At 33.8% G+C, this 27,854-nt stretch overlaps 1 protein-coding gene across 2 annotated transcripts; it reads left to right on the forward strand.

Annotated features, from left to right (window-relative positions):
- The first annotated feature begins 2,707 nt into the window (after positions 1 to 2,707).
- LOC148596626 (uncharacterized) lies at positions 2,708 to 26,939 on the forward strand. Of its 2 annotated transcripts, none has more exons than XM_088564475.1 (11): positions 2,708 to 2,814; positions 4,157 to 4,503; positions 4,762 to 4,977; positions 5,376 to 5,509; positions 5,724 to 5,907; positions 6,429 to 6,901; positions 8,022 to 8,406; positions 9,118 to 9,189; positions 9,520 to 9,552; positions 11,479 to 11,574; positions 22,948 to 26,939. In XM_088564475.1, exons 2-11 carry the CDS (start codon positions 4,170 to 4,172, stop codon positions 25,263 to 25,265), a joined length of 4,245 nt encoding a protein of 1,414 aa, XP_088420601.1. In that variant the 5' UTR covers positions 2,708 to 2,814; positions 4,157 to 4,169; the 3' UTR covers positions 25,266 to 26,939. The 2 variants fall into 2 exon arrangements, with proteins under 2 accessions (XP_088420601.1, XP_088420602.1); XM_088564476.1 differs by having other exon boundaries at positions 2,717 to 2,814; positions 4,106 to 4,503; positions 22,948 to 26,434.
- Positions 26,940 to 27,854: the final 915 nt, after the last annotated feature.

The raw sequence follows: 27,854 nt of genomic DNA on the forward strand, positions 1-27,854 counted from the left end.
GAAAGTGAAAGTCTGTAGCTAAGATAGACAGAGGAAGACTATTAAATTATACGACAAAATGACTTCTCGCTTTTCCCCTTTTATATGGTAAGATTCCTTAGGCCCTGTTTATACTTGAGTTTTTTTTTATTATATATATTCATCATGCAAATACAAATACATTAAAACAATGATATCATGGGCAGGGGCGTGGCTGCCTATACGCAAATACGCAGTTGCGTACTTTCGGAAAAAGTAACAAAAATAAAAACACACATTTTAAAGATGAAATAAAGGTTATTTATCACATATGCATACCATGAATGTAGTATAGGCTCTGAAAAACTGGCTCCAAAATCGTTAAAATTCAGGAGTTCCCCTCGCCGTAATTTTGCGTACAACTAAAACGGGCCTAGCTACGCCCCTGATGGGTTTTCATATAAGTATACAAAATGACACCAATTACTTTTTCATAGACCTGAAATTTATTTTTGTGTTGAAAAATAATCTTCTAAATTGGATTTTTGAAAAGACGATAGCCTATTACAATATTTGACGCTGCAGATAAATTATTCCATAGACTGGTGCCAGACACCGCGAACGTTGATAATATTCAGTACGAGATCTTGGAGTAAGTAAATTATTAATTACACTCTGTCTAGTTCTAGTGAACTAATTTCATGTACATATTTAAATACATTCATATATGTATGTGTTATGTGAAGTACTTTAAAAATAAAATAACCTTTCTGAATACAAAGTACAGAAAATAAGTTTTGTGATAAAGTCATTATTTGTGACATTTTAAGTATAAACGCGAGCAGCCGCCTTCTGTAACTTAGAATTGACGTCAATATTACATTTATTTTTTTGTACTACACCATACGGTAAAACATTAGCTGAAATGGGGAAATATAATACTGTTATAAACTTTAGCTAAAGCTTCATTTGACACAAATGGCCTCTGTATGTCTTGTTCCGCTTTCAACTTTAGCTTATTTTTTTATGTTACTTGAGTATATATAGGCAACTCTGTCGCTTTACCTGGGTATAAGGATGTTTTGGGACCATGTTTTTTGCAGCCTGCCCTGTGGTATGAGAGCATGCCAAGACAAACGGCTCCAGAATCCAACTTCAGACAAATACATTAATGACCACATCTGTACTATCGCAATACCTAAGATAATTAGTGTCTGTAGACCAGAAATGTTTAGGGGTATTTCTTGGCATGATTCCTTGTTGCATGTTCTTTGAAGGCCAATGGGCGATCTTGGACTGATATTTTCACCCCGGTTCTTTGATATAATTATGCACAAAACCTATTCTATTCTATTTATACACATACATACAACCTATAGAAATTGAGGTTGCATTTAACATATGAACGATATATCACATACTGCATAAGTATACAAATAAATGTTTTAGTGAATATGCCATATATGTCCGTATATGAGCATATTCTCAAATTAATGAAAGGTGCTCAATGTCAAACTGTAATAATGTAGCTCGTGAAAATAGTTTTTCTTACGTAGGCCTAAATATATTCACGAGTGAAATAAGATCCCCCCCACTCATTTTAACTCAGAGCTTCGATCGGCGGCCCGGACCGACTTCTGGACATAAGGCCACGTTTGAGAATTTGTAAGACATAATACTATTTAGATGAAATCAAATCCCGTAGAAATTATTTCACATTATTTTTTTTCAGGAGGATATTATTTCCACACCTATCAAATTGTTTCCACTGCTTGTACAATGAATATTTAGTATAATTTATTATGAAAAAGCTGGAGGTATTCCTAATTGTACACCGGATATTATTTCATACTATTAAATAATATCCTGAATATAATTCACATAGAGTGAACAAAATTCATACTCTTGATAAAATTTATAAAAGTTGTCAATTAAATAATATCCTGGATGAAAAACTATGTGTAAAACATCCCATGAAATAGCTTCCAGAAAACCTTTTAATATATGAAAACACACTGGATGAATATTATCAAAAAGCATCCTGGATAACATGTCATATCAAAAACTATCCGAGTTGTTAATACCAAGCACTGTGAACTCTTTTACCCCACAAACAAACAAGCCCCACTTTTTTACAGTGCCCCTAAAACCCTTTCAGACACATACATGCTTAATTATTATATGGTTGGGTATAGAAACAAATTAATAGCAATGGAAAGCATTTAACTATTACAAAATACCCCCGGATTAAATCTGATATTTTTTTTCGGTGGAAAGTATTTCACACAGGATACTATTGGATGTTACAAATTAACCCCTGCTAGAAAAAGTGGGTTGAGTGGATCGAGGAAAAATTTAGACCTAAATGACACGGAAGCAGCCAAATATGTGCACCACAACAGAAACTATATAAGTTGTTTCTTATTTACATTTTCTGCATGTCCGGCTCCGTACATGACATATAGACTCAGTTTTGAACAACTTATTCAGATAAAATTTTGGTTCTCCTGTGTGGTGCCCCAATGGTTATAATACACTATTTATTTGCAAGTGCGGGTATCTAGACATTATTTAGATTGTTTGTCATAATCTAAAACTCCCTGCCTCGTTAAATAACTAGTAAGAAATATCAGAGAATGAAAACAGAAGGAGAAAAAAAGACGTATTTATTAGGTAATATCTACAAAACGGAAAGAATTTATGAACACCCAATCAAAACACAGAAGCCTTCTTATATGCTAATTATAATGCAGCGCCACCTATTCGTAGTTTCATGTTGACCAGCAGTTACATGTCTACAGCCAAAATTGGTATTTAGAGGAACATTTATGATAATATCAGACATATGCTCATAATGTAAGTAGCAAGTTATATTTCTGCATAAACGTAAATATAATTTCCTGTCCAATTTCTTTCAATCACGCCTCTGGGTGCTGAAATCAAAAGTGAAACAAGACATGGCGTCAAGCCACTGTGTTCTGCCTGGAATGCTGTTTGCTTTGTCTGTAGTATCATGCACGAAAACGAATAGCAGATACGCGAACTAAAATAATATTTCAATGTATTCAACGTACTGTTTTGTTTCATATAACAAAGGCGAAAGTAGATATTTGTACTTTCGAAATCTACTTTCTTTTGTAAACTCAACATGGCGACGGTCACTTTCGAATTGACTGGCAGGCCAACTCTGCATATTCGAAGAGAGGGTTGCTGAATATATTCGGAAGTCATACGCTACGACGAAATGATATAAAATGATGTATTGATCAAAACAAAAGGTCAAAATGGTGCTAAGTAGCAATGTGTTTTTATAATTGAAAGTAGGACAAATTCAAAACGAGACTAGAGGTTCTCCACGGGTTGTAAAAAATCAAATTGCATAATTTTTTTTCAAATAAAAGCTATTGGTAAAATTCACCCATATGATAAACACCATCAGAATTTCCTTTTATAGTTTATATCTGATCTAAATAAGCTCCGCCTACTTTCTATTACGGTTCAAAATATCTACAAAACAGGGTCTCTCATGGAAAATTATCGAAACTTCAATAATAAATGTAATTTTTGTAGCAAATTCAGTATCAGCATACAGGAAAATAATTCCGCAATCAAACTAGGTAGGTGTGACATGCACAATTTCAACTTAAAAGTCGTTACAAGTGGTTGAGGGGCGATACTCCATGGTACCGCTAAATTTACAACTTTTTGTTATGGCACATCGTTCTGACCCAAACCCGACAAATCAATATCCAAATAAAAAAGAGGAGGGTTGCAGGGTCAGAGTAAATTCGGACTACAGTATAACATGACTAACTTATCTTTGGCATTGAATTTGAAAACAAATGGGCATTACTGAAAGCAAGTAAGAATGGAGAATATTATTTATTTACAATTAACTTACCACTTTTCTGCCAACTATGATCATAGCCCTACCAATGTTTAGCATGTGGCTTATTTAAGTACTGGTAGATCTTCAATGCAAGATGTCTGATTGGAGGCAACATTTATTATCTTTACAAATTAAACAGTTTTTTTTTTTTAAAATAGGGGACTTGTGAAAACAGGTGGCAAGACCATAATAGAGTGATATTTTCAGGCTTCATTGAGTAACATCTTCTGAGCCTGAGTCATAACTTGATATTTTCAGGCTTCATTGAGCAACATCTTCTGAGCCAGAGTCATAACTTGATATTTTCAGGCTTCATTGAGCAATGTCATCTGAGCCTGAGTCATGTAATGAACCAGAGCTAGAAGTTATAGAAGAAGAAATCATCTGTGAAACAGTGTATGAAAAATCTGATGGTGCTGAAGATGACTACTCACCCCACAGCCCAATTTTGGAGGGACAGCGACCTGTTCGACCAGTTGAGCGACAGAAGATGCGTCCATGGCTGATAGAACTTCTAGATGCTAACACACTACCGGGTCTGAGCTGGCAAAATAAAAAAGAGAATATTTTTAGGATTTCTTGGAAACACGCTGCACACAATTGTTTTAATCGTAATAAAGACTCAGATTTATTTGAACGTTGGGCATATCATACAGGTATGTTATAATCAGTATCATTTCAGGAAAATTCCTTTAATCTCTAATGTATTTTTTTTTTAACTTTTAACATTTTTACAAATCTCTTGAACACATATATGGTTTCTCATAACTTGATGTCCCTGTTTTTGTTTAAATACATGTACAACTGAAAACTTATCAAATCTAAGCTATATTTGCAGCTTAGCAGTAAATAATTATTTTTGAAGTTTCATGGATTTTTTCAATCATATTTTGCATAATTTTGGTATGCTTCAGGTCGTCATCATGAAGGAAATCATAAACGATGGAAAGCTAATTTCCGATGTGCCCTAAACAGCCTCCCTGATGTTATGGAATTGAAAGACCTTGGTGTCCGGAAGGGAGATAACGCATTTAAAGTATACAAGTTTCTAGATTCACCGGAACCGACCATGAAAGAGAAAATGGAAATAAAACGTAAATACAGTCTGATGGCTGGTATAAAGCCAGAAGGTCAGTGGATTCTTATTAGTCCATGTAGTCTGGGTCAAGATATAAGTGCATTTTTTGTTTATGTTGTGTGGCCAAGCCAAAGTCATATATCATTATGGTAATATTTCTTATGATTTATTCAAAGATTGTTTTTTCATTTTTGGCCAGGTTGTGATAAATAACTTTGGGGCTGATTACGCTTCATGAACAAGTCTAAACTGTCCCAAAGTTGGTTATGCCAGTATAACTTGGTCGAAGAATAAAACCAATCCTTATAATTGTACTTTTAATCAATTTAAGTCAGAATTTAACTTGTCCGACCATTTTTTTCTCTTGTATCGTACAATCAGAGAAACTTGTTGTTGAACACTGGGTTGTTTAATTATATTACCAGGTATATTGACATTGTTATATTGCAGAATCACAGTCTGGATCATCTACACCTACAAACTCTACAGCTCCAAGCTCTCCTGATAAGGAGGGACAAACAGGTGCTGATGGTGGAATCCTAACATTGTTGAAAGCCATAGAACTCAAATCTCTCCAGCAAAAGGTATATCACTGAACTGAGTATCCTTCAAAACATTTGGTCACATAGTCTAAAAGTTTTGTTTGTCTTTCAATTTTTAAAGAAAAAAGACATATTGATTTTAATTTTGTGGTTGATTTTTCAAAAAGAATGAATCATATTGCAAGTTCTGTTATGTCACCATATGACGTATTCATTTAATTGGATTTAATTAGGTTTAACATGTAATTATTAACAGGATACTAAAACACCTCAGAAGAGAGGTGCTGGTGGTGGTGGAGGAGGTCCTGGCAGAGGTAAAAGAGCTAGGAAGGAGAATAAGGGAAAAGAAACTACCGATAGTATTGATCCTGAAATGTTGGAAAGTGTCATAATTGGTAGTGGTAGACCATCTCCAGCTTCTACACCTGGCAGTGATACAGGTAATGACTACTTCCCCAGATAGTGGTAGTCCATTTTCCTTTTATAGTTAGCAGTGATACAAGTTATGACTTCCTCAGGTACAGGTAATGACTCCTTCCTCAGATACTGGTAGTGGCTCCTTCCTCAGGTACAGGTAATAATCCCTTCCTCAGATACAGGTAGTGGCTCCTTCCTCAAGTACAGGTACTGACTCCTTCCCAAGGTACAGGTAATGACTCCACCTCAGGTAGTATTAACCTTGAAATATTGGATAGTGTCATTATTGGTAGTTGAAGACCATCTCCAGCCTCAGCATTTGGCAGTGATACAGATAATGACACCTTCCTCAGCTAGTGTTAGACCATCTTCTGCCTCAACATCTGGTTGTAATACTGGTAACGACTCCTTCCTCGGACAGTGGTAGATCATTTCCTACTTCTATACTTTGCAGTATATATTTATACATCGTGTACATTATACACATCTGTGCATCTATGCTTCTTTTGTGTATAAAATCAATGATAAATTAATTATTTTGCAGGTACAACTAAACTTCCTATAATAGACCCCAAGACAGGAAAGATGACAATAGTAGAACTGAGGAAAGCTGAAAGTCCTTTAGTAGTGACAGAGACCAGTAGTGCTGATATGACCAAACTGTTCACAGTCAATCCTAATGTATTACAGACAATACAGACAGAGAGCCCAGCTCCAGTAGTAACTCCTCCTATACAGATAACTACACCTCCACCAGAATCATTGACAGAGAAAAGTATAGCTATACCATTACATCTGTTACAAAACGAGCTTCAGAAACAGACAGGCATTCTCAACTTATCTGCTTTGTTAAGTGGTAACACATTGACACAACTAACCAAACAGATAGAGTCTGGTCAGGTTGTACCACTTACTGTACTGGACCAAATCAACCAAGCTAGATTAGCACAACAGAAGAAACAGGATTTATCCACAACTACAGCTACTGAAACACTGTCTTCTGTTCCACAGCCACAGGTAACTCACAGCTTACAACAGTTAAGTCTTTGAAATTGACACCAGCCAGCCAGCCAGCCATGGCTGATAAAAATGCTTCAAACATAACTGTTAACTATATCTATTGTTTTCTGTTCTTGTTTTCAAGCATCTAATAAAATTTCCTTGCATGTTAAAGAACCCTGGTGTTGACAGAAGTTGGAGCCTTGGCTTCCCTACAGGAGTCAAAATTGCCAGACCCTACCCATCTCTTCCTACATGTATTTCCAGTGGTAATCGGAATTTGTCAATCCTACTGTCCTTGTGTCCCATCCAATTTTTCATTTCAGTATCATTTCATGTTCGTTTTATCATCCATTTCATGTTCATCACCTGAATATAGCTGAAAAATTGCTACTTGTGTGTTAAACTCCAATGGATCATGTTCAGACATCTTATGAAAATTCAGTACTGGTACAAGTGGTAAAATATTTGATACACACTGGTTTCAGCTATTGTCCTTGAATGGGCCCTTTCAATTTTATGGGAAAATGTATTGAGATATTTATTTGACTGGGCCCTTTGATAAGGCACCAAAATAAACCTTTTTTTTCCCTTGTGACAGTATTAAGAGATATCTGGCCCATTGAAATCTTGCAAGGGCCCATCTTTTTTTTCAAATACCCCATTGAAATCCTGATTATTTCCATGGGCTCCTATATGAAATGGTCTAAAGCCAGAAAACCCCCATTGCTAGTCAGAAGACACGACTACTACTGTTTCTAATGTACAACATAGAATTACAATGTACTTATTATACCCAACAGTGTTGGAAATTTACAGTCTTTTCTGTTTAAATTTCAGACATCAAGCCCCTACCCTTAATCTGAAAAGAATTTTATGTTGGATGCAAAATTTCTGCAAGCCTGCCACTACTTTTACTAGCATTGGCTGTTGGGCTGATCCCAATTTCAAAGACTGAATTTATTTCTCAGTGGTTTGAGAAGTGTTTTGTTGTATGAGGAATTTAAAGTTTATTTATAAAATTGTGTTTGATAACTTTTTGACAGGAAATATTTGTTTCTGTCTTATTTGTCAAAACATAACTATGCAGACATACTGCATACGTTATTTAATAACTATTGATAACTTGACATTACAGGTGAACAGAAACATCACTAGTATAGCTGCTGCCCTGAGAATGTCATCACCAGGAACTGTCTCTCCAACAGTATCATCACATCCTGTTACCACATTCTCAGTTGCACAAGATCCTCAGGGTATCCGCAGTAAGTTAGTCTCACGTCTGATGGTAAGTGGCTCCACCATGACCAATCAGAATACGAATATCAGGATGCCAGTACAGTCTCCAACATCAACACCACGACCACGACTGGACCAGATCCTAGTTAAACCAAACCCCATCCTGACTCTTCCGAAAACACAGCTGCAGCCTGTCAGGACTACAGATGTTGTCTTGGCTACAGCCAGTAGTTCTCACATGGATGTTCTGAGTGGATCTGCTTCTATCCCAAAACTAATTCCTGGTATGTTAAGTCAGAGCCTGATAAAATGTTATTGGAAATCCATATAAATATCTGGCACTATATAAAAGATTTATGGTTATTTTGAGATAGTGCTCCATTGTTACAGTAAACATGCCATTGCCTATATAGAAAAGTGAAATATGGCATGGTGAAGTCATTTCTTTTTGTTTAAAATGCCTTTAGGTATATTTATGACCTGAATGCTGGATTTTAAATGCTAGATTTCAAAGTTTGTTTTTAATTTGGGAGCATGTGTGCCCCCCCCAAAAAAAAACAAACAAAAACAAAACAAATAGAGCATGGGTGCCCCCCCCCCCCACCCCCCACCCCCCCCCAAAAAAAAAAAAACAACAAAAAAACAAAAACAAAAACAAAAAACAAAAAGCCAAAAAAAAAAAGAAGTCAATTCTGTTTGCTATTTTGGCTATTAAAGTATTTTTTTCACTAACCAAAGGGATTTTAAAACATAACAGACTACATTTTGAAAGCATCCATTTTAGTTTTGAAAAAATCTCATGATAGACATGTTGCATAGAAAAAATGCTAATGAAAGTTACTAACATAGCTGTTACTTTGGAAACAGGAATAGCTTGTTCCTAATACTTAATGACCATTAAATGATTGTAAATATCTATAAGAAATGTGCTATAAATAAATGTATAGTAACCATAAACTGATTGTTTGTTAGAAAGATATATTTTTTTACAAAAGGAAGTGAGCGAACATTAGGCTTAAACAGTTTGAAGGGGCAGCTCATTTTACCGTCATCAACCATAACTAAAGGTAATTATTGCCATAGTGCTGGAAGATTTTTTTTTTCAATGATTACAAATGCAACCAATTTGGTGTCATACTCTCTACCCATGTTATTTTGTCTGTCTATCTGTTTTGATTTAAGTTGGCTTTGGTAAAGATATGTGTTGAAACTTTCAGAAAATCTGATGTATGCTAAAGGCTGAAGGGTATATTCTTTTACTGGTAGTATGATTTTAAGAATAAGATTTTACCAGGCTTAGTGTTTTTCCTAGTATCGTTAAGTTTTTGTACTATAGTTTATCTGGTTATGTATGTCAAAGTATTGTTATGTACAGATTATCTGGTTATGTTTTTCAGAACCAGAGATAGGATCATCTCCTTCACCTGTCTGTAAGTATTGCTCTTGTAATTCGTCAAATTAATGGCAAAATTTGTATAAATAATGCCTTAAATATTAACAAATGGAAATAAACCTGGTTGTTTTAGTAATGAGGTGTTTACATATATGGATTTTCCATATTTTCGATGAAATTTGACATCATATTATGCTTTATGGTTTGTCAGTATATCCATTGTACCTATGCTAAAATTTCACAAAGTTCAGGATTTTACTGATAATTTTTTTAAAATATGGTTAAAAATATGGATTGTCATCAAGTAGTATAATCAGCTCTGTGTCTTTTATGGCAAAAAAATTTACAAGTTGTAGTCTGTAAAACAATGCATTAACTTCTTCTGTGTTCCTTAGTATAACACTGGGACAAAAACTAAATTTCACAACTCATTACACACTATTAGCAGTACTATAGTATTATTATGTAAGGTTTTCTATATTGGCTTAGTCATTGGTCCAAGGTTAGCCATATTGGACTATTGGACTGAGGCATAGCCAAAGTTCATTATGGCTAGCGTAGTTCAAATAACTTACGCAATGATACCTTTATTGACTAACTAGTCCAATATGTCATATTTGCCTAGGCCAATGTGGATTTCATCCAGGCCAATGTCATATTGGCCTAGGCCAATGTGGATTTCATCCAGGCCAATATGACATATTGGCCTAGGCCAATGTGGATTTCATCCAGGCCAATATGTCATATTGGCCTATAGTCCAAGTCACCTCAGATTGTTTGCGGTTTTTTGCGTTTATTTTTGTAATTACTCGACGGTTCCTTTCAAAAACTTGCCATTTTATTAATGTCGTTCTGTACTACGATTCCCTTACAATTATTTTTCGTTCTTACCTCCGAGATTGAAAAAATTCAAAATTTATTTTTCCTACGAGAATTTTGCATTGAATGTATTGTTTATCCGCCATCTTGTTTCTATGGATATTTTGAAATGTTCCCTATTATCTCACAATTGAAGAGGTGAAATAACATGATTTCCGGCCATATTTCTGGTTCCCTGCTAATTTATTACTTTATGTGGTAAGACTCTTATTAAGTACCAGTTGTAACATTTTCATTCGGAACTTCTGGTTTTGTCTTTTACTAAAGGTAAAGAGCAGAAATATGGCGGGAAATCATGGTATTTCAGCTCTTCAATTGTGAGATAATAGGGAACATTTCAAAATATCCATAGAAACAAGATGGCGGATAAACAATACATTCAATGCAAAATTCTCGTAGGAAAAATAAATTTTGAATTTTTTCAATCTCGGAGGTAAGAACGAAAAATAATTGTAAGGAAATCGTAGTACAGAACGACATGAATAAAATGGCAGGTTTTTGAAAGGAACCGTCGAGTAATTACAAAAATAAACGCAAAAAACCGCAAACAATCTGAGGTGACTTGGACTATAGGCCAATGTGGATTTCATCCAGGCCAATATGACATATTGGCCTAGGCCAATGTGGATTTCATCCAGGCCAATATGTCATATTGGACAGGTAAAAGTGGTATGGCATGGCAAAGCCCATATTGGTACACTTTCATATTTTCTATTGTAATGACAGTTTTTAGGCTGATATTTGAATATTAGTCAATAAATTGGATTCTTCTAAATACTTTTGTGGAACATAATGCAACATCAGAATTGAATTTATTCTTAACAAACTTGACAAAGATTTCACCAGTATTCTTTATAGTATAAAAAGGTACACCAGAACTTAGATACCTGACATCAATATCTCCTGTATTGTTTATATTCCAGGTATGATAGAATTTTGGCCTGACATCAATTTCACCTGTATTGTTTTTATTCCAGGTATACATGAACTGCAGACTGACATCAATGCCATTTGTATTGTTTATATTTTAAGTATGACATACTTTGGCCTGACATCAATGTCACCTGTATTGTTTATATTCCAGGTACACCTGAACTTCGACCTGACATTCTAGACAAACAAGTCACTATAGAGTTATCTAAAATGGAAGTTCATAAACCACCAGAGGAAACACAACACTGTAAGTAATATAATAGTCATATGTAAGGTAAAAATCATCCTTGTTTTCACTGATTATAAGGGGGAAGTCCTATTTAAACTCACCTAGTTTTCACAGTTTATTAGGGGGTGTTGTATAAATCATCCTAGTTTACACTGATTATATGGCGGGAGGTGTGGTATAAATCATCCTAGTTAACACTGATTACATGGCGGGAGATGTATAAATCATCCTAGTTAACACTGATTACATGATGGGAGGTGTTATATACATCATCCTAGTTAACACTAATTATATGACAGGAGGTGTTGTATACATCATCCTAGTTAACACTGATTACATGGCAGAAGGTGTTGTATAAATCATCCTAGTTAACAATGATTACATGACGGGAGGTGTTGTATAAATCATCCTAGTTAACACTGATTATATGACGGGAGGTGTTGTACAGTCGACTCCACTTAATCGCATATCGCTTTATTGCATATTTCGGTTATTAGCATAATTTTCTCCTGCAAAAACCATTTCCTATTATTCTATTAGGGAAAAAATCACTTATTTGCATAGGCCTTGCAGATGCATTTCGGTTTATTGCATAGAGAATTTTGCCTCATCCAGATAAAGACAGGTTTTCCCAAATTCTAATTTAAGCCTTCGGGTCATAAATATATCAATCATATTTATTGTTGTAAAAACTAGATAATCATCAATCAGGAGGTGTTAATAATGGATTAAAAACGTAATGGACATCAAAGACAATTTAAATGATTTCTAATTACATTAAAATAAACAAGCACCTAGGTGAACAATGACTTCTGACGACATGCCAAACATCACCTTATGATGCGGCTTGGGGTATTTTTTTGTCCCTATTTAAATTCTTCCGACGACAAATGATTATCAATGTAAATTTAATTTTCTTTAATGAGCTGAACATTTTTTAGTGAGCTTGGGCTACTAGGCATAAATATCAACCGAAAAATAAAAGTCATCATTCATTCAGTACAATGTCTAATGAAATTCAACTACCCTAAGGTGCCCCATACTATCCACACTTCATAGGAATATATCGAGGTCAATGACACATAAAATACACAACTATCAGTCTACAATGGTGATTGAACAGAGGAATAAAACGCACAGGCCATTTCAAAAGCCCAAAAACTTCAAACATTGATGAATATTACACTGAATCCTGGCTGAAATATGAAATATGGGATTTTCTTTCATAGAAAGGTCAGGAAATTACTTGACTATTTATAGATTAGAAACACGTGGTTTTACTTATAAATACACACAACGTAAAGAAGGTCAATAAACAAGACAAACACAATATATATTATTATTTATTGATAAAAGAACAATACAATGAGAAGGTCTATAACAATTAAATACCTGATCAGAAATGTTGAACAGTGATATCCATGGTTGATCCACAGTATCATTGTCTTACCTGAACTCACACTTCCGGTAAAATCTTAATTTCGGTTATAAGAATAGCCCAGTTATTTGCATAATTTTTACTGGCAAATAGGCTATGCAATTAAGCGGAATCCACTGTATTAATCCTAGTGTTACTGTAAAAATGGAACATTATTGTTTGGTCTGTAATAAAATGTTGAGATCTCTCAACATAAAAGTTATATCAATAACTTGATCAATGAACTATGTACATGTAGTACGTGTTTGATCCTGGTTATAGCACTATCCTACCTTGATTTTTTCATTTGAATTTAAAGTTAAAATCTTTAACTTTGTATACTATGAGTATTTAATTATCACTTTGCTGCAAGTTTACAATGCACTCAGGTCTGTGTGGTATACATGAAGAATAACACTTATATTTATGTTTGATGTGTTCAGTCTTCATTGTTTAGATATAGTATGCATGTAATTTTTGGTTATGTCGTGATATTTTTACGCTGTAATAGTCGAGCCTACATGTGCTACTGCGTTTGGCTATTTTCCAGTATCTGAAAATTACAGCAGACGTACAGTGCAAACTCAATGCAACATGTTTTTATGGAATTATCTGAATGGAAAACTGGAAGAATCTGGAAAGTCTGACCTGTTCTCCTTACCTGTTCCCATGCCTCCGTCACGGAAAACAGTCTGGACACAATGTTCAATCTATAATCCTGCTGCTCTTGAAGATGAGAACCAAACACAGGAAGGAAAGTGCGTTTTAAAATCAGGGGAGATAACAAAAAAGAAGAAGATAATTCAGGAAGCCATTAGAGTGTTAAAGTTGCCTCAGTATCACATGCTGAGTTACAAGGTAATTTACCATAATTACTCAAATTTGTGAAATAATAATGGAATAGTAAGATCAAGATTTTGAATAATTTGTTGATATTAAAACTTTAGTAATTTGATTCAGTGAACCCTGAAAATTAACAACATGTCACAAAATCTGTAACATATACATGAGCTTTTATTATCTTTTAAAAGTAGTGTTTTGTATTTTTTTCATTTTTGAAAACATAATAAAAACATGATAATAATTATGATTTCAATCCAACGAATATTTTGTTACTTAGGCTCATATCTGTATGCCATGCATATCTTCGTTTTTTTCTTTCATTTGATTTCATAAAGTAAACTAAAAAATGCCAAAAAGCAAATATAGCAAAAAAAACATTTTTAAACAAAGGTTCAGGTATGGAGACTTTTCAATACATAAACATGTATATTATTTAATCATGAAATGTTCAGTGAGGTATAAACAAATGATACCTGATTGTCTAACTGTGAAAAAGAACTATGAAATTTAATGTACAGGATAATTTTAAAAACAATCAACCTTAAACATGTAAGATTTTAACAGCTGTCAGATTTTGCAACCTTTGTCTACTTTATTGCATCAGTACAGGACCCATTTCAGATAAAGTTCAAATCTTTGTTACATTGCAGTAATACATACTGAAAGCTCTCAGAGCATTTCATTTTGTTAGATCTTAGACTGACAGTAAAGGAAATATCTTTGCAAACTCTGAGCTGTGGAACCTTACAGTGTCTAGTTTCACAATGACATTAAAATGACCTACATGTAAGTTGTAGGTCCTGTTATGATGTTTGTGCTCTTGGTTTATTGTAGGTCATACCAGCTAGGAATATGAAGAAAAAAAGCATATTAATTACCAACAAAGAGTGCCATGGTGTGTTAGGTCATGGGGTCAATCCTTTGACCACAACATTAATGTCTAATGGAAAGGTCACTTTAAATATTATTTTTAGATCTATTGAAAAGTTTTCTGTGAAGTATAAAAATGAAGGCATTAATATTAAAAACCTAATAGAGATTTTGGATAGAATTACAACATATTCTTTTTGTATTGGAATCAAGAGGAATATGTGGAAAAGACTGAGGAAAAATACTGGTGTACAATACCTGAAATATCCATTCAGACGGTACCAGTCTGTGAATTGTCCTGTTTGGTTCAAGTCGACAACAGTCACACATCAGTGTCAGCATTGTAGAGATATCTGTCAGAAGATAGAAAAACCCAAGGAATCTGTTCCCATACAGAAAAACAAACAGCCTAAAAGCAAAGAGAGCAAGGCAAGGATTACTGTAAAGGGGGTTATTCCTAAAAATAAATTGTCAATAAAAGATGTACAGAGAGTAGTCGTCGAGCCAGTGGAATGTGTAGATACCGTGCTACAGTGTGTGTTACCTCCGTAGGACAAACGTACATCACCTTGTCTGTAAATGTTAATAACCAATAAACAGTTTATATTAGTCCTCATATGTCTGTATATTGTGTAGATATATTGTGTCCAGCAGTGAAAGAGATTGAACTTATTTTTAATCAGAATCTGAGGTTCAAATTAGTGGTGGTCCAACATCAAGGACCCTTACTTTCTGAAATTTTATTTTTCTGCAATGACTTAGGTCCAGGCCTTTCAACTGTGTTCATTGATGCTCTGTTGAGAACTTTTAGTTTTCCTCAAGTGGACCTTTGGTATAAAACTTAATCTCTTGAACTTCCACTCTTGAAAGTTGTTTGGAACCACTGTCAAATCTTGTCAAAAGTACTGTAAACATAGAAGTTTATACACTGTAAAAAATATTTACATGTTTTGGTAGGCATTATTCACTACTTTTAATTTTTTTTTAAATACTTCAGAAACTGCATAGTTAACATAGGTTTTCATGCTTCGCTTAAATGACAAAGAAAAATATATTATTAGTGCACCTTTCAGTCAGAGTATGTATTAATTTCTAAGGTATATAATTTGTCATTTTAGTCTGATTTCAATAATGTACTTGGTTGTTTTGTACTGAGTAAAATTTCATTTCAGTAAATATAAAAAACTAATGTGATGTAGTGTATTGGCATTGCCCAATTTCTGGTCCTGCTATGTAGTGAAAATAGAAACTTTTAAATAACCACTGAGAACACTTCTTAGAGGACTGAACTAAGACTTGAAAGACAAATATTTGTGTTGGTTTTTTTTTATTTGGAGATTTAGTACACATGCTTTGATAAATTGTTTTATAATTATTTCTCCTGATGTAAAAGGCTTTCATGGATAAATATTTTTTATGTTGTCAAAGCATGTAGTTAATTATTCCATCACAGAAACAATTAGTTGTCTTCGGTTTATGTGGTTGAATTTTCACATTTCATTTTTTTCTTCGGTTTCTGTGTTTTGTGTACAAGGGCTGAAATACAGTTTTTGTATGCAGTCCTAGGCACACTTTTCACTTAAGTGACAAGTTAAAACAATATCCATATTGGTTTGACAAAGTTAGTTTTCAAGGCTTAATCAAATATAATTTAACTTATACAATCTGATCATGATTCTTTTGAGCAGTGGGATATTTTATGAAAAATTAAATTCAAGGCTAAATTAAATATAAACTTAACTTATCCCATCTGATAATGATTTTTTTTATGAGCAGTGGCATATTTTATGAAAAATAAATTAAATGGCTGATTCACAGTATTGAAATTTTAGTAATATTTTTTTCTTAATTTAAAAAAAAAACTAAATGTTGAAACTGAAGTGCATATTATTACTAAGGCACTTTGATGTACTTTACTGGTACATGTATTAGTAACAATGCACCGACCAACTCATGTATTTAGGGGGAATTAATGTTTAACATTTCTCCTACATTATATAAATTAATGCTTAAACTAAAAAATAAAAACTCTTGTAATTACTCAGGGGTTCAAGATTACTTTCAAAAGTGGAGGGTCTTTGACTATTGCAAGTTTCGAAGGTCCACTTGAGGAAAAGCAAAAGTCCACTTTTAAGTGGCAATTACAGTGCTTGAAGGTCCAGGACTCATGTTCATGTACAAGGTCAGAAATTAAGGTTGCTGAACTCTGACCTTCACTAATTTGAACTCATTATTTGCTAAACCCATTTCAAAATGCATTATTAATTCATAGCACATTGCTATTACATATTTTCCGGAGCAGTGTAGCACAAGACTAGCAAGAACAATATTATTTTAGGGATGTTGTATGAATTTTCTAAATGTTAAGCTATGAATGCCTGTTAACCCTCCTGCATTAAGTGGGAGACTTCCATAACATCCATGAAAAGATTAGAATCTCCCACATATAAATGTAAAATTAGTGTTAGATTTTTGGGTAAAATTACTACATGTGTATTTTCTAAGAAAATACTAAATAATTGAACTTGCATAAAAAAAGTGCATTTATGTAAAAATCTCCTGCTTCTGAATGGGAGTGAATCATCCACGTGTTTCAAAGGTTAACACATGACATAGACATTCTAGTTAAGAGCTGTACGCAACTTATTGGTTTGACCATTTGCAAGTGTTAAGAACCACATTTAAATATGAACTATGACCCTAAAATATTATGGCAGATTTTAGTATGTTGGAAATACATCATTTTTTTCATGATTTGTACCTTCGGCTTTGTATTCCTTGTAACTTCCCAAATTGTGACTTTCATGTACATATAGATTCTCTTTCAGTATGAACGGTAAAAATTATTTCTCCATTTGAGATGGTAAAAAGAAGATTTTCAATATTTTAGCTTTTACCATACAGAGTGGAGAAATCGTTTAAATCAAGAATAGACTAAAAGAGAATCTGTTTCTTCCATGACATCGGATGAAAAAATGGAGAATGAAAAAAATGGTGGGAAACCTCTTGAAGAAATTTAATCACTGCCGGTTATTTAAAAGTCACTTGCATTTTTAATCACAGCTTAGAATAGGAGAAATATTTCTCTGGAAGTGATTTTAATTACTGGTAATATTTAATAATGAATAATTTATAAAAAGAATGATATGTACTAGCAATGTAAATTTGATTTTTTGATATTATGGGTCAAAATAACAAAACTAAAAAAATCATTTTTATATTACTACAAATTTTGCTAGGTGAATTGTCAAATAATAGTTCTGTTTATATTTAAAGACTTTTGACATTAACAATGGTAATATGCCATAGGAGTACATTAACAATGGTAATATGCCATAGGAGTACATTGTAATGAATCAGTGTTCATCAATTGGTTGTTTAATGTTAGTTTTACATTTTGTTTGTGGTATGAAAAATCACCCAAAAATCACAAAAATTTGTACCTTTAAAGTATGTAGTACATGTAGTGTAAACTTGTACTATATACTTTAACATACTTTATCCAGCATTAACACATTGGGATTTTATTATCTGATGGGATGCCTTTCTCTGATCTTTATTTTGATATACGGGTTAGACTTGGGAAAATTACAGACTAACTTGTCTTAGCGGCCACCTGTATCCAGCAACAACCTGTCATAAAGGACTTTGGATGAGTTAACGGAATGTAATATGTTCCATGTTTAACATGCAATTAGGGACTTCTGATGGCAAGTCACATGACAGGTTTTACTGTAGTTTTTCCCCATAGTTGGAGCTACAAGGGAAACTAATACAATAATACAGTTGATGAAAAAACATATGAGAGATTGTAAATTTTATGTAAAAAATATGTTACTTTATAAAGTATTGTGAAAGTTCCTTTAATTCCTGGATACCAATTTTTGTGGAATAGGGAAGAAACGCAAGTTTGTGGATTCTTGAATTTGGGGTTTCAGTATACATGTCAATGGAAATTTTCTTTTCATTGGGAACAAATTTTGTAGTTTAGTCTACCCATGAAAACAAAAGAAATTGGTGCTCCATGAGCAATAGTATTTTCACATGAATAAATATGTTTCCATGTTGCTTGGTATGTACATAATCCACTGTCAACACTGTACACTTAAGATAAGGGACATAACTCTAACAACTCATTGGAATGTTTGTATTCAGTATTTACCTCTTTCTCATGTAAGCATCAAAGTAACTCGGACTGATTTTATTCTGCTTCAAATGAAAGCTTGACAGGTTTGGTGAAATTAAATATGATACAAACATATCACTTACTTCAAAGTTATGTCCCTTACCCTAGGTCTACCTCCTTGATATCAGTTAAAATATACTTTGAACCTTGGTAAACTGTACACCTGTCTAAACCGATCAAGTTTTGAAAGGGTTCAGTTCTGACAGGTTTCATTGTGTTATCTAAATTGTAGATCCTCTTGCATTATTGTGGCTTTTTGTTGAACTTCATACAAGTTGGACTATTTGATAGATTTGTTTTCTGTAATTAACACTCTTCCAGATCAGTTAATATGTAGAATTCTGTTTCAGTTTTCTGTGAAATTTATTCTGGTTATTGCAGTTATTGTAAATAATTAAATTTCATGTAATAAATGTTTTAATCATTAAGTTGGTATTGTTCATGTAGAACTGAGATGCTTTCACTAAATGTTTATCTCCACTGACCTCCCAGCAATATACTACATTGTATTGACACATCTGTTAACAAATGTATAATTCAAGACCAGGTCTTTCTTTTAAGGAGGTAGACCTAAGGTAAGGGGCACAACACTTTCAAATCATTGGATTGTTTGTATTCAGCTTTTTACATCAATCTCATGTTAGCATGAAAGCAACTTGGATTAATTTCATTCTGTCAAATGAAAGCTTGATAGGCTTTGGTGAAATTGAATATGATACAAACATATCACTGATTTCAAGAGTTATGTCCCTTACCCTAGGTTTACATCCTTCAACAAGGTAAGGGGTTAGTCTCAAGCTGCACTGAGAAATTTAGAATAACAGCAGTTTGAAGGTAGATATGTCTGTTTATTGGCAATGTATTTGATGTTACATTGTCATTGGAAATAGCCGATATTTTATAGTACCACAACAGTATCCTGGAATAGGAAATATCAGACAGTCAGAACAATGGAAAAATGATAAAAGTTTCATATAAAAATAAATTCTGCTTCAGTAATGAATGGTTTTAATTTTTTTGTTCTCTCTCGAGATGGTAAAATTAAGATTTTTAACATGAAAGCTTTAGTGATCATGTTAAAGTCTTAATTTTACCATAGAGATTGGAGAAATAATTTAAATTAAGATTAGACTGAAAAAGAATCTGTTTCTCTTGTGAAATCTGTAGAAAACTTGGAAGATATAATAGGGCGTGATCTCATGCATGCATAAATTCACCTCCTGGTGGTTAACAAATCTTGTGCATTTTTCAACACTGGATTAGAGTTTCTGTTGTAATGATAGTTTGTATATCTTAAATATGTATACACATACATGTTCACTAGGTAAGGAATCTGATATAAATTGAATTTTCTCCCATTCTAAGCAAGTTATTAAAAATGCACAAGACTTTTTAACCACTGGGCGGTGGAAATTTCTGTGAGAGTTTTCTAGAGATTTCATCTGAGAATCAGATTCTCCTCCAATGGAGACTGAAGGAAAATCAATATTTATTACCTGGCCTGTTTACTTTTACTGATTCACCCACTTACCATGAATTTTTACACCAAATTGCATGCTAGGGATTGGGAATTTCTCCTTTGTACTCATGTTAAAAATCAAGAAATTTAGGTTTATATGGATCATTCTCAAAATGTGTTCCACATTATGGATTGTCTTACAGAAGCATAAACAGGTCAGCCTTTCTAACTAAATTTATCTTGCTTCATGTTCATGTTAGGTCTTTGGATATCAAAATTGATTTTCAAAGCCAAAAATCAAGGACACTTAGGTGGTATGTACACAAAGAAATAATCTTTTACAATTTGGTATCATGATGATGTCGTCAATAGATATTTGGTGTCCGAACTTACATTGTGTAAGTATAAGAGGAAGATCTTTTTGAAATTATACCACAAGGTACCATACCAAAAAATAAAGGTTGGGATTAATTTGGTGGTTACTTGGACTTAGGAACCTAAAAAGTGCTTCCGATACAAGCATTTTACTGATGATCAGATGATAAAATTGAGTAAAATAAAATGGATCTGTTTGAAATTGTTCCATTCCAGAAATAAGGCTTGGATTGGGGTTGTAATTTACTGTGAAAGTACTTAAATTCGTGGATATTAATTTTCGTGGATGAGGGAAGAAACCCAAGTTAGCGGATTCTTGAATTTTTGGTTTTAATGGTTTTAGTATACACATCAATGGGAATCTCTTATTTGATTGGGAACTTAATTTCGTGGTTTGGTCTACTCTCGAAAATTGGTACCCCACTAACACTAGTACTTTCACAGTAAATAATTTTGAAATTAGGTACCAATAACAAGTATTTTTGGATGTTGGAATAATAACTTAGTAGAATGGAATGAACCTTTTTGAAGTAGTACCACAAGATGCCATACTACCAAAAGAAGGCAGGGATTAATTTTTGGTTTGTGACTTGAACTTTAAGAATAAGGTGCCACTTAGAATCTGGTCTTATCCTGTTAAAATATTTAAACACAATCCAAATAAGGACCTTTTCAAGTTTAAATGGTGTGCTCATACTTGCACATCTGTTCAAGGTTTGACCATTGGGGGTATATCAAGCCTCACTTTGGGAAGCATTTTATCAGGAGTTGTTACCCTTCTTTGAAATTGTTGATCAATATCTTTTTGTCTTCAGCTTCTAAATACCAAAATTAATAAATAAAGAATTTTAAGTCTCAAAGTGTTAATGGCATTTACTTGATCTGTATCAGAATATATAACCTCAATCCAACTAAAGAGAGGTGTAGTATCTACAGACTATTCAAGGGTTGACATATATAGATTCTTCTTCAGTCTCAAGGGGATTATAAGATTTCTGCACTCATGGGTTGAATCCAAAATTTAACTATTGAGAGTGAAGAAATCTTGTAATCCCAAGCATTGGAGAAGAATCTGTTTCTCCCATGAGATATGAAGAATACTTGAAAATGTAAAATGGTGTGAAAACTCACAGAAATTAAATCACTGCATGGTGGTTAAAAAGTCATGCATTTTTAATCACTGTCTCAAAATTGGAGACACATTGTTACATCAAGCTCACAGAACACAGTAGAAGACTTCATAAAAATCTTTGCATCAACCCACTTATAGCATAAACTACATAGGTTATATGTCTTACTTTCAGTTTTGTATAATCCCTTAAGTTTCCCGTAGATCATTGACTTCTGATCATAGGTGGATCCAATCCTCCCCTTTAGCTTGAAAAGTTTTGCTGATTAAACAGAAACCTGGAAACTTGATATCATTTGAGGTGGCCTTCCTCCTCTTTAAACCCCTCCTTTTCAGAATTTCTTGATTTGTCACTGATGTTTGACAATATTGATTGTCCTTAGCTTTTGTTTGTTTGTTGGGGTTTAACGTCCAAGCAGCAATATTTCAGCTATATTCAGACGAGATTGTCCTTAGCCAAACATTGGTAAAGTCTTGTTTAGTCCTAGAACAAAGTCTGAAGACACAACCATCTACTGTGAAAGTACTTATATTTGTGGATACCAATTTTCATGGATTGGGAAACTAACACAAGTTCGTGGATTCTTGAATTCATGGTTTTGAGGTTTTCAGTATAAAAATCAATGGAAATCTCCTTTTCGTTGGTAACCAAATTTCATTGTTTGACCTACCCACAAAAACCACAAAATTAGTACCCCATGAACAATAGTACTTTCACAGTATATTTTATGAAAACAAAGAAGTTCCAAAGGTTAAAAAAAAAAAAACACAAAAGGTATGTATACATTGGTTTTAAACCTTTGAACACAGATACTAAATCCTCTAAATCAGTTATGTTACCTGATACATTTTTACATTTTGTATTTGAAATTTTTAATTTGAATGGGAAAAAGAATGAATATTGTTGGGATTTAGGCTGTACACTGGTGCATTTGTTATTATGAGTGCATAGATTTTTCTCTGATAATATATGTAATATCCTGTCAACTATAATTATCAAGCCCATGGCTAGTAAACATTGGTTCTGGTCAGTAAACCAGTGAAGTTTGGTTCAGGTTCTTATCATTTGAAAAAAAAAAAAAAAAAATCTTAAATTTGTGTTTATATTTCAGATCGGTGTTTATGGTGCCAGATAAACTTTGAGAAGAAATCAGATCTACTTCATCACTTCCTTCAGCTACATCAGGATATGTTGGTTGTTCCAGGTGAAGGTCAGTCCCAGAATCCTTCACAGGAAGTAGTATCAGATATAAGTACTTCAGCCCCTATTACTGTACCTGATGTTTCATCAACCTCCTCTGACCTGGTGACAACAATACCCGAGGCAAACATTGAGGAAGATGAGGATGATGAACCACCAGTTATTATTGATGTAATGATTAACACGTCACAGGGGGAACAACTCCAGCCAACTTCCTCTACAACCACCGTTGACCAGAATCTGTCATCAATACCTCATGACGAACTTTCAAATACATCAACAATAAGTGCTACAGAAAGTCTGGACTCTACTTCTAAACCAAAATGTACATTAAATGATCTAATTAAAGCTTTAAGTGACAGTTTAGAACAGGACCAGGAGAAAAACTCCCAAATGTCAGTCATGATGTCTCCTGCTCTACAGTACTTTAACTTAGCACAAGCTACTGCCCTGCAGACAGATCCGGGTTTGTCGGGGATACCCAGTACTGTTACCTCAGGGACAGTCTCATCTCCACGGGGGAGAGGACGTGGTAGGGGGCGAGGAAATGGTAGAGGGCGTGGCAGGAGAAAAACTGCTGATGTGTCACCAGAGATGCCAGAGTTAACACCTGAGGCTCACCAGAAGTCTGATATTTGTTATGATAATTTACCTGACTCTACTGACTCGGAAAATGAAGGTCCTCCTAGAATTACAAAAATTTTACCGAAAAGGTCACCGAAAGATAAATCACGAGCAGCTCAAACTAAACATTCTCCTGCCCCACCAACACCACTGTTACCTACAAGGGATGAACCATTCATCCCTAGTCATTTAACTCCTCAGACCAAAGTAGGGAAGGCTGAGGGAGAAGAGGAGGAGGTTGATGATGCCTCAAATCAAGCCATTCATGTTACTGTCAAAATGTATGAATACAATGGTAAAACTATGTACAAATGTACTGAGTGTGGCAAGAGTTTCACTAAGACATGTACATTTGCTCGCCATGCCATGTTACATTCAAAGATGTACCCATATCAATGTGGTATATGTGATATGAAGTGTGGTGACATGAGAATTCTGTTACGCCATTTAGACCAGCATGCTGAGGATGCTGATTGTCCTTGTCAAAAGTGTGAAAGAATGAACAAAGACTTCCATATAGAAACTCATAAGAAAGTCAGTACAACTTTTCATTTTAAATGTAATCTCTGTGGTAAGAAGTTCTTTAGTGACTATGCTTGTAAAATTCATGTTAATGCTCATAAAAGAAAACTAACATTAACATGTGAGCAATGTAAGTTAGAGTTTCGTTGTAATAGGATATTATCACGACATCGTAAGGCTGTCCATGATGTACAATACTGCCCTGTCTGTCTAGAGACTTGTTCTAATCTGATATCACACATGCAGCAGCATATAGGGTTCACTTTGTACAGATGTGGTCTGTGTGGGGATGGATTCAACAGCAGGCCACATCTACATGATCACCTTAAAATACACACTCAGCTTGGGACCACAACCTCATCCTCAGGGGTAGGGAGGACGACCCCATTGTCTGGGTCTAGTACTCCACGACTTTGCCCTTCTCCAATACCGGAGACAAGTAGTGGACAGGGTAAGGTAAAGACTATTTTAATGGAACAATTATCATCTAGAGAGGATAAAGAGGCTTCAGACACACTAGTGGCTCTCAGTTGTGGAGTAGGCAGTATACCAAGTACTATTAGTGGTGATGTTCCTTTAACTGAGATGGGCAAAGAACAATTAACTACTGTGACTCCAGACTTAGAAAGTAATCGTGAACAAAGCCCAAACTTGTTTATTGTACGTACTGGTGAATATGAAGATGAGGCTGGGGAGATCGACGTACATGTGATTCCCAGGACTCGTCGTGAACGCTTTCAATCTAAGTCAAAGGATGACAAAGATATATCTATAGAACCAGCAACACCATCTGCTCCAAAACGACAAATTTCACGGAGATGTCGTTGGCATGGTAACGATTCTTTGTGTGAAAGATGTGATGATAACTTAGTAAAGAAAGTATCATCCAATAGAAAGAGACGAGGATCTGCAACAAGAGGGAGAAGGGGAAGTAAATCTCCCAGGAGTGATTATAGTGACACACAATCTCTCAGACTAAACTCGGATTCTCTTGACTCGCTTAAAAATCTTGAGGTATCATTACCGCTGGCTAACTATATATTGAAGGGAGGAGATGATACTATCATTGAACTGTCTGATTAATGACAGATAACAGTAAGTCAGTGCCAGCAGGGAATGATACTGTCTTGTGACTGCAATATTACCTGTTCAATACATGTCATTGATGGATGTTTGTTTGGTGGCTGCAAGACAGATAAACTCTTTTGACTCAATCACTTCTTTAACATTGAATTGGAGAGTAATCAAATGAGTGAAACACAATTTGTGCTCATTGTAGTGCCGGTTTAGTAGCTGTTGACACTTTTTGGATTGTTTTTAATAATTAGGAGATATTGAGACAAAGTGAGTGCTTGGTAGTGCCTACCTAAAACTGATGTTATATGTTAATGGTATTATAATTAATGATACATGTGATATTTGTTTTTGGCCTGGTGTACTACTTACATGTACATATATTAGCATTTCTATTGTTATGATATTGTTTTGGTTTTTTTTTTTGGTTTGTTTATCTTAATTGTGTTTTTATGTTCTGTTATTCCAGGGTTCAAATTAGTGATGGTTCAAGGACCTTTTTATTATTTTTTACCTAGGACCTTTAACCCCTTTTCGTTGACACTTTATTTAGGACTTTTGGTTGACATATTTGTCTAGTAGGCTTGAATTTTATTGTGCTAGAGATCAACCATAATTAATCAGTTAAATTGGATTTTACCTTAACCAAACATTAGTGTAGAAGACTTTAAGCGGCTAGGGTATAGACATTTTTTTACCCCAGATATTGTTCCAAAGGTCAGAGTTTGTTACCCTTTCAGATTTTACATTTTCAAGTTATGGGCATATCCTGTACAAATGGTGAAAATATCTAAAATACTATGCTACAAAACTATTGGATTGGTTTTGAAAAGGAGGGTTAAGAAAAATAGGAAGTTTCCTGGCTATTGTTTGTTTATTTTTGCCAAAAATGTTCCTACTATAAGTGAGGGTTTCACCTGCTCTCCCTCTCATCCGAATCCACAGCTGGTACTGGACTTGTGTGATACATAATCAGATAATAACAGATGCATACTTCTACAAATGAAGTTAAAAGATGCTTTAGTTAATCCATCAACTGGCCTTAGATTTTTATAAAACTTCTTATATATGTTTAATCATGTAAAGTATTGAAGCTACTTGTAACTCATGTCTTCTTAATCAGGAAATTGGATATTTTAAGTGTAAGTATTTGTAAGAATTAGGCAAAACAAGAAAAATCATAAACACCAATCTGACAATGTAATTTCACGTACAAGTTCTCTAAATAAAAAGGCCGCTGTTTGATCCCTGCATCACTGGATTTGTTCAGAATTTGTTCAATAGAATGGTAGAAAAATGAAGTTTTTGACAGAGTTATCTGTCCTTGAAATGTTTATTTTCAGTGCATTTCAATGAAATCATAACTCAATTTACCAAAATGATATGGAAAATCTTGTCTTTTTTCCTTGATTCTGATTCTTGATTCTTGATGCAAATTAAACTTTCAAAATGGTGGGTTTTTTCATACCATGTTTCACTCTCCGCCTGATTCTTACAGAGACTGATACTTTAATTAATCATTACGATGCATTGATTACATTATGTTTGAGACTTGTACATGTACTTGTATGATTATTAAGGAGCCATTTTCCATTGATTGTTATCACTCATTATTAGAACAGTTGTTTTGTTAATAATTATAATAATAATGATAATAAACTTTATTTTGGTCACAAAAAAAAAGTTACCTTCTTTCTTCTAAATGTTTTTTTTATATTGTTGTTCATTCTACATCACTCCTTTCATAGCTTTCCTGTTGAATCATTTGGTTGTGACAAAAGCATTCAATATTTATGTATGGATATAATGTTTTAAAATTGTACTGTATTTTTTGCTTCACCGTTTTGATAAAACTACAAATGACAAACATCAATGTATAATGTAATGTAAAAAGCCATATTCATATTTTTACAAATGCTCATTAGATACCTTCAGAATCTTCAATGTGAATTTTGATATTTGAGTACATTATTTCTCAGTGATACGACATTTATAGAGAAAAAATGCAACTTCTGTATATGTTTAGGACTGATATGGAGATATATGTTTTTGTGTAGGAACAAATGCTTTTTCAAGATTATACATTAAGTCCTGTGGAAGACATATATCTACCATATGACTTTTTATTACTTTTTTTTCATGAATTAAATTTTAATAGTCCTAAACACACATTTTCCTATGAAAAACATGTTTTTTTCAGGTATTTTCAAAAGATATGTTGCAATTTTTCTTATGTAATATGGAAAATTTCAGCTGGGCATTGACTTTTATAAAAACACCGGTTTTGGTCACTGATGCCAGTATAGTGTTTTATTTATTTTATTTTTCATGGTAGCTCATACTAATGTCTCATTATTTTCCCATCAAATGTATGTTATAAGAAAAACTGTAACTTCCAGGAGCATGGTAGTTTTGTAAGTTTTATCAAGAAGACTTCAGTTTTTCTTATCACTAGAATTGGTTATTGTTTTATATGTTTCTATGTGTAGTGTCAGCATCATGTACAGTGAATACCTCAGTATATTTATTTAACTCACGGTAAAACATGAAAAAGTCTACCTTAAGTAATAGTAGTATTTTATAGTTATCATAGTAAAA

Source organism: Perna viridis, chromosome 15 (assembly GCF_037379345.1).
Source record: "Perna viridis isolate PV_CMFRI_1.1 ecotype Kerala chromosome 15, ASM3737934v1, whole genome shotgun sequence".
Taxonomy (NCBI): Eukaryota; Metazoa; Mollusca; class Bivalvia; order Mytilida; family Mytilidae; genus Perna; species Perna viridis.